Source organism: Amblyomma mixtum, chromosome 5 (assembly GCF_055824585.1).
Source record: "Amblyomma mixtum isolate Tamu chromosome 5, ASM5582458v1, whole genome shotgun sequence".
Classification (NCBI taxonomy): Eukaryota; Metazoa; Arthropoda; class Arachnida; order Ixodida; family Ixodidae; genus Amblyomma; species Amblyomma mixtum.
Genome location: NC_143016.1, coordinates 204,526,468 through 204,534,709, shown reverse-complemented (window position 1 = coordinate 204,534,709; position 8,242 = coordinate 204,526,468). Strand labels below are relative to the sequence as shown.

Here is an 8,242-nt window from a genome sequence, read left to right as displayed (position 1 = left end):
CCTCTGGCGGGCGTGACGTCCTGGCGTGATGACGAGGGCTTGGTGCTTAGTCATCGCTGCCCGGCTTTTCCCTCGGTCCTCGGTGGTTGGTATCAGTGGCTGGTATCCTGTAACCGCACAGAGCGAGCTTATAGCGTCTTGCTTCCGCTGCCTTCGCTGCTGCCAAATGACGATCCACTGGATGAGCCGCTGCTTTTGTAGGCGTCCAAAAACTGGCTTCCCTCTGGCGGGCGTCACGTCCTGGCGTGATGTCGAGGGCTTGGTGCTTAGTCACCTCTGCCTGGCTTTTCCCTCGGTCCTCGGTGGTTGATATCAATGGCTGGTATCCTCTAACAGCACAGAGCGAGCTTATAGCGTCTTGCTTCCGCTGCCTTCGTTGCTGCCAAATGACGATCCACTGGATAAGCATGCTTTTGTAGGCGTCCAAAAACTGGCTTCCCTCTGGCGGGCGTGACGTCCTGGCGTGATGACGAGGGCTTGGTGCTTAGTCACCGCTGCCTGGATTTTCCCTCGGCCCTCGGTGGTTGGTATCAATGGCTGGTATCCTGTAACAGCACAGAGCTAGCTTATAGCGTCTTGCTTCCGCTGCCTTCGCTGCTTTTGTAGGCGTCCAAAAACTAGCTTCCCTCTGGCGGGCGTTACGTCCTGGCGTAATGTCGAGGGCTTGGTGCTTAGTCACCGCTCCCTGGCTTTTCCCTCGGTCCTCGGTGGTTGGTATCAGTGGCTGGTATCCTGTAACAGCACAGAGCGACCTTATAGCGTCTTGCTTCCGCTGCCTTCGCTGCTGCCAAATGACGATCAACTGGATGTGCCGCTGCTTTCGTAGGCGTCCAAAAACTGGCTTCCCTCTGGCGGGCGGGACGTCCTGGTGTGAGGTCGAGGGCTTGGTGCTTAGTCACCGCTGCCTGGCAAGCTTTTCCCTCGGTCCTCGGTGGTTGGTATCAATGGCTGGTATCCTGTAACAGCACAGAGCGAGCTTATAGCGTCTTGCTTCCGCTGCCTTCGCTGCTGCCAAATGACGATCCACTGGATGAGCCGCTGCTTTTGTAGGCGTCCAAAAACTGGCTTCCCTCTGGCGGGCGTGACGTCCTGGCGTTATGTCGAGGGCTTGGTGCTTAGTCACCTCTGCCTGGCTTTTCCCTCGGTCCTCGATGGTTGGTATCAATGGCTGGTATCCTCTAACAGCACAGAGCGAGCTTATGGCGTCTTGCTTCCGCTGCCTTCGCTGCTGCCAAATGACGATCCACTGGATGAGCATGCTTTTGTAGGCGTCGTCCAAAAACTGGCTTCCCTCTGGCGGGCGTGACGTCCTGGCGTGATGTCGGGGGCTTGGTGCTTAGTCACCGCTGCCTGGCTTTTCCCTCGGTCCTCGGTGGTTGGTATCAGTGGCTGGTATCCTGTAACAGCACAGAGCGAGCTTATAGCGTCTTGCTTCCGCTGCCTTCGCTGCTGCCAAATGACGATCCACTGGATGTGCCGCTGCTTTTGTAGGCGTCCAAAAACTGGCTTCACTCTGGCGGGCGTGACGTCCTGGTGTGAGGTCGAGGGCTTGGTGCTTAGTCACCGCTGCCTGGCAAGCTTTTCCCTCGGTCCTCGGTGGTTGGTATCAATGGCTGGTATCCTGTAACAGCACAGAGCGAGCTTATAGCGTCTTGCTTCCGCTGCCTTCGCTGCTGCCAAATGACGATCCACTGGATGTGCCGCTGCTTTTGTAGGCGTCCAAAAACTGGCTTCCCTCTGGCGGGCGTGACGTCCTGGTGTGATGTCGAGGGCTTGGTGCTTAGTCACCGCTGCCCGGCTTTTCCCTCGGTCCTCGGTGGTTGGTATCAGCGGCTGGTATCCTGCAACAGCACAGAGCGAGCTTATAGCGTTTTGCTTCCGCTGCCTTCGCTGCTGCCAAATGACGATCCACTGGATGAGCATGCTTTTGTAGTCGTCCAAAAACTGGCTTCCCTCTGGCGGGCGTGACGTCCATGCGTGATGACGAGGGCTTGGTGCTTAGTCACCGCTGCCTGGCTTTTCCCTCGGTCCTCGGTGGTTGGGTATCAGTGGTTGGTATCCTGTAACAGCACAGAGCGAGCTTATAGCGTCTTGCTTCCGCTGCCTTCGCTGCTGCCCAATGAAAATCCACTGGATGAGCCGCTGCTTTTGTAGGCGTCCAAAAACTGGCTTCCCTCTGGCGGGCGTGACGTCCTGGCGTTATGTCGAGGGCTTGGTGCTTAGTCACCTCTGCCTGGCTTTTCCCTCGGTCCTCGGTGGTTGGTATCAATGGCTGGTATCCTCTAACAGCACAGAGCGAGCTTATGGCGTCTTGCTTCCGCTGCCTTCGCTGCTGCCAAATGACGATCCACTGGATGTGCCGCTGCTTTTGTAGGCGTCCAAAAACTGGCTTCCCTCTGGCGGGCGTGACGTCCTGGCGTGATGTCGAGGGCTTGGTGCTTAGTCACCTCTGCCCGGCTTTTCCCTCGGTCCTCGGTGGTTGATATCAATGGCTGGAATCCTCTAACAGCACAGAGCGAGCTTATAGCGTCTTGCTTCCGCTGCCTTCGCTGCTGCCAAATGACGATCCACTGGATGAGCATGCTTTTGTAGGCGTCCAAAAACTGGCTTCCCTCTGGCGGGCGTGACGTCCTGGCGTGATGACAAGGGCTTGGTGCTTAGTCACCGCTGAATGGCTTTTCCCTCGGTCCTCGGTGGTTGGTATCAGTGGCTGGTATCCTGCAACAGCACAGAGCGAGCTTATAGCGTCTTGCTTCCGCTGCCTTCGCTGCTGCCAAATGACGATCCACTGGATGAGCCGCTGCTTTTGTAGGCGTCCAAAAACTGGCTTCCCTCTGGCGGGCGTGACGTCCTGGCGTTATGTCGAGGGCTTGGTGCTTAGTCACCTCTGCCTAGCTTTTCCCTCGGTCCTCGGTGGTTGGTATCAATGGCTGGTATCCTCTAACAGCACAGAGCGAGCTTATGGCGTCTTGCTTCCGCTGCCATCGCTGCTGCCAAATGACGATCCACTGTATGAGCATGCTTTTGTAGGCATCCAAAAACTGGCTTCCCTCTGGCGGGCGTGACGTCCTGGCGTGATGACGAGGGCTTGGTGCTTAGTCATCGCTGCCCGGCTTTTCCCTCGGTCCTCGGTGGTTGGTATCAGTGGCTGGTATCCTGTAACCGCACAGAGCGAGCTTATAGCGTCTTGCTTCCGCTGCCTTCGCTGCTGCCAAATGACGATCCACTGGATGAGCCGCTGCTTTTGTAGGCGTCCAAAAACTGGCTTCCCTCTGGCGGGCGTCACGTCCTGGCGTGATGTCGAGGGCTTGGTGCTTAGTCACCTCTGCCTGGCTTTTCCCTCGGTCCTCGGTGGTTGATATTTCATTTTCATTTCATTTCGCTTTATTTTTCGAGAATGTAAGTTACATCCTAGAGAGATGCAAGGGCTAAAAGCTGCTAAAAAGCAGCTTGACGGGGCCCAAGCACCTCAAATGGCAGTACACGACAGAACGCAAAAAAAAGGTTTACAAAGATATATAGGTTAGAACAAACAAACACAACGAAGCAAGTGACATATTGATTCAATACAATGAAAACAATGGCAGTTTACAGACGCATGAAAACAAAGAGAGGACCCCCCCCCCCAAAAAAAAAAAAAACACTCATTGTGCATACATGGCACCGGCAGACAAACAGAGGCACATAAAATGCAACCTGGCTATATATTAACAAAATACATTTTTAACTCACTTTGTTTAACACCAGCCAAAACTTTGTACTTATTAAGAGTGGTCGGTAAATTGTGTTCAAGCGTTTGAAGTTTATAATTATTTCGAAAATATGGAATATACCAGGGATCGGTGTTTCGGGTGTGGGTTCGATTCGAAGCGGTCCTTAAATGGGCAGTATGTACGAGGAAATTTCTATAAGCAGGAGAAGAATGATAAAAAAACCTCAAAATGCGAAAAACATACATATGTTCAAAACGAATTATTTTATAATTAATAAAGGCACTTCGTGATGGAGAGAGATAAGGAAGGTTTGCAATGTAGCGGATCATTTTCTTCTGCAGAACCTGTATTTTTATCACATTTGTTTTGGTGGTGGTTGCCCAAACAGAGTTACAGTAATTCAAAACGGAACCGAAAAGAGCATGATAAATTTGAATTTTCACGTGAGTGGGAAGAAGCCATCGACATCGTGATAGAACACCTGCTACTGAAGAGAGCTTTTTACAAATATTTTCCACATGCTGATCCCAGCTGAGATGCGACGAGAAAGTAACTCCAAGGATTTTGTGGTTGTCAACAATTTTAATTTCTTGACCTGCGTATTTAGGAGCGCGTTGTAGTTCGAATGGCTTGTTCCTTGCACAGAAAATTATTATTTTAGTCTTTGTAGGGTTTATTTGGAGGCAATTAGAAGAGGACCAGTTTTCTAGTTTCGTAAGGATTACATTGCACTCTTCTATTAACTTGTTTATGTCGTGACCAGATATAAGTATACTGCTATCATCGGCGTATATGATAAATTTCGCTTTATCATGAATGTGCACAATGTCATTTATATAGATGTTAAAAAGCAACGGGCCCAGAATGCTGCCTTGAGGCACACCATTTTGTACCGCCAGAAAAGAAGACTGATGCTTGTCGATGTAGACGGATTGTTTTCGATTTTGTAGGTATGATTTGATCAGGTCTAAAGGTGTTCCACGGACTCCGTTTTGAGAAAGTTTATGTGTTAAAATTTCATGGTTTATGGAATCGAAAGCCTTACTAAAATCAATGAAGAGTCCGACAGTGAGAATACCCGCTTCAATGTTTTGCAGGACACATTCCTTCAGTGATAACAGTGCTAATTCTGTTGACTTGCCTTTTCGGAAGCCAAATTGAGCCTCAGACAGGATTTGTTTTGCAGTAAAAAAGTTCACTAGACGGGAAAAGATTACTTTTTCCAAGCCCTTTGAAAAGACTGGAATCACAGATATTGGTCTATAATTGGACACTATATCTTTATCTCCACCTTTAAACAGAACTGTCACTCTTGCTTTCTTCATTTCTTCCGGGTAAACTCCCGTTTCAATTACCAAATTGAAGATGTATGCAAGCACGGGTGCAATAAAGCATAGTACATATTTGACTGGTTTTATCTGAATATTGTCAACATCTAAGGCTTTGCTATTATTTAAATTCATAAAGGTTGTACATACTTCGGTCTCGTTGGTGGGCTCAAGGAAAAGGCTTTCGAAAGGGCTACAAGATGAAGGAACTTCAGGTAGATGCGTCATAGGTAAATGGGTAACTAAAAAATTGCTGTTAAAATGGTCAGCAAGAGCCTGACCGGATAATTCAGAGCCCTTATAGATTATTCGTTGAGGTGGCGCATTTTTCGTATTGCGATGTAAAAAGTTATTAACAACTTTCCAGACAGCGTCTGAATTTTTCATTCTAACATCAGAGAACAGTTTTTGATGATATACAATCTTAGCACGCCTGAGCTCAGCATTTAGTTTATTTCTAGTTTTTTTGAATAAGCTTAGAGATTCTAGAGAGCGGTTTTTTAGAAAGGCGTGGTACAACTTGTTTTTGCGCTTTATCATTCTTTTGAGCTCTGGCGTGATCCATGGCTTTCTTATTCGTTTAGACTGCTTAATGTTCTTGAAGGGAAAGTGCTTAGAGTATATGTCTACAAAAACCTTGATAAACTCTGAATATGCATTATTTGAATCTTTTATATTGAATATAAATGACCAGTCGTATAAACCAATGTCGCATTTGAAAGATTCAAGAGCCTCATCTGATATGTACTGCACTGTGTAGGTTTGACTTTCGTCATTTTTGTATTTTGTTTCTCCTTGATAAGAAATAAAGATGGGGCAGTGATCGCTAAGGTCATTTGCAATTGTTCCAGCATCTGAAACATTGGATTCAATATTTGTAATCAGGAGATCGAGACATGATAACGTAGACACTGTGACCCGAGTAGGGGACGTTATTAAGTTAACAAAACCAGTTGACTGAAGTATGGCGGCAAAATTGCGTGCTGTGGCCGTATTATCTAACATGTCTATGTTAAAATCTCCCCCGCATAACAGCTGTAGTTTGTTTATGCGAACATAATCCAAAAAGTTTTCAAAGAAGTTTAAAAACTCGGTAATATTCCCGCCGGGAGGTCGGTACACTACAGAGATGATTTGTGAATTAGCTTGTATTGTCAGTATTTCATAACTTTCATTTACCGTGGAAAATTCAGGAATCATATGACAATCCAGGCGTTTGTCAATGTAAATAGCAACACCACCTCCTCGCCTATTAGTCCGATTTATAAAGAAATTGTTGTACCCAGGAAGATCTAGCCTTTCACTGTGACTGTTATACCATGTTTCAGTAAACATGAGAATGGTAAAGTCGAAATGGAATTGCTTAATAAAAGCATGAATTTCGTCGTTTTTATTTTCTGCAGAACGAGTATTTAAGTGCAAGAGTGAAATAAGTGACTGTGGTTTAAGCCTGAGACGGTGGGGAAGAATGAGATCATGGTACCTCATTCTGAAGGACTAGTTAAATTTGGCTCCTGAAATTCGGCAGATGCACCTCCGCTTATCTTCAAAAGGTCCCGTTCTTCGGAAATGTATACGACCTCAGATTTTTCAGACCTTCTTGCAAGGATTTTTCCATTGTTAGTCCAAACCGACTTCCATTTGTATTCGTGCTTCCTTTTCACAGCCATTCCGAGAAGTTTCTTTTGAGCTCCGCACAGATGCTCATTTACATAGATAGGGGTCATGTCATTCAGTCCTATGTCACTGTTGTTTAGTCTTACTTTCTTGGCTTTCTTCAGAGTTGAGTTTCTTTTTGCCCGTGATTTAAATTGTACAACAATACTCTTTTTGTCGGAATTCCGCGCAGGCACCCGGTGGCAGACCTCAATGTCGGATTCGCTGATGGGCTCATTGATTGCAGTTCCAATTTGAGACAAAATGTCAACAACGCTTTCATTTTCGGTTTCAACGACCCCCTGGATTTCAAGATTTGAATTCCTCGAGTATTGTTCTAAATGAACCAGTCTTTTTTCCATGTCCGACGTCTTGGTTTCTAGCATCTGACATTTAGAACTAAGTATCTCGTTTTTCAGTCGCTCAGCTTCTAGTAGCTTCTGAAATTCCTCGATTTTTGAGTGCGCAAAATCAAGGCTGTCAGTCATACTCCGCTGTTCTGTGCGCAGCTCTCGGATTTCGTTTCTCAAGTCTCTCTCCATTGCCTCTTTAAATCCCTTCATTTCCTGTCTATGTTCTTCTTTATACTTAGCAAACTCAGCCTTTAGCTCCTCTTTCAACTTCGTAAGCTCTTTCGACATCTTTGAAACACAGTGCAGGACCCGTTCCAAACAAGAAAGAAAAACTCAAGAAAAAATAAGAAAACTTGGCAGCAACGACGACCAAAAAAAAATGCAAAAACTGATAATTCAGAAATGTACTGACACCAACCTGTGGCAAAGAAATGCAGCACGCTGTTAGGCGATGTTGCTTGTACGTCGTCGCTACTGCCAAGTGAGAGGAGCAGCAACGGTGGCTTCTTTATGTAGTCCAGTGGCCTGCAGATAAGTCGTCAATCGCAGCGCGCTGATGGCAACGCCTCCTGGGCAGCTGATCGGGCGAGTCTTCCTCCAGGCACGTGTAGATGATTCTTCCGTTTTAGGCGTTAATGCAGGCTGCGCATGCGTCGATGCCAACACCACACCAACACCAACCTGTGGCAAAGAAATGCAGCACGCTGTTAGGCGATGTTGCTTGTACGTCGTCGCTACTGCCAAGTGAGAGGAGCAGCAACGGTGGCTTCTTTATGTAGTCCAGTGGCCTGCAGATAAGTCGTCAATCGCAGCGCGCTGATGGCAACGCCTCCTGGGCAGCTGATCGGGCGAGTCTTCCTCCAGGCACGTGTAGATGATTCTTCCGTTTTAGGCGTTAATGCAGGCTGCGCATGCGTCGATGCCAACACCACACCAACACCAACCTGTGGCAAAGAAATGCAGCACGCTGTTAGGCGATGTTGCTTGTACGTCGTCGCTACTGCCAAGTGGCTGGTATCCTCTAACAGCACAGAGCGAGCTTATAGCGTCTTGCTTCCGCTGCCTTCGTTGCTGCCAAATGACGATCCACTGGATAAGCATGCTTTTGTAGGCGTCCAAAAACTGGCTTCCCTCTGGCGGGCGTGACGTCCTGGCGTGATGACGAGGGCTTGGTGCTTAGTCACCGCTGCCT

The 8,242-nt window shown here is 47.7% G+C and overlaps 1 protein-coding gene across 1 annotated transcript; it reads right to left on the bottom strand.

Moving 5' to 3' along the window:
- Window positions 1-6,294: 6,294 nt before the first annotated feature.
- On the bottom strand, window positions 6,295-7,338 carry LOC149345466 (uncharacterized). Its single transcript, XM_089542755.1, has one exon. The coding sequence runs from the start codon at window positions 7,336-7,338 to the stop codon at window positions 6,526-6,528; it is 813 nt and encodes a 270-aa protein (XP_089398881.1). The 3' UTR covers window positions 6,295-6,525.
- Window positions 7,339-8,242: the final 904 nt, after the last annotated feature.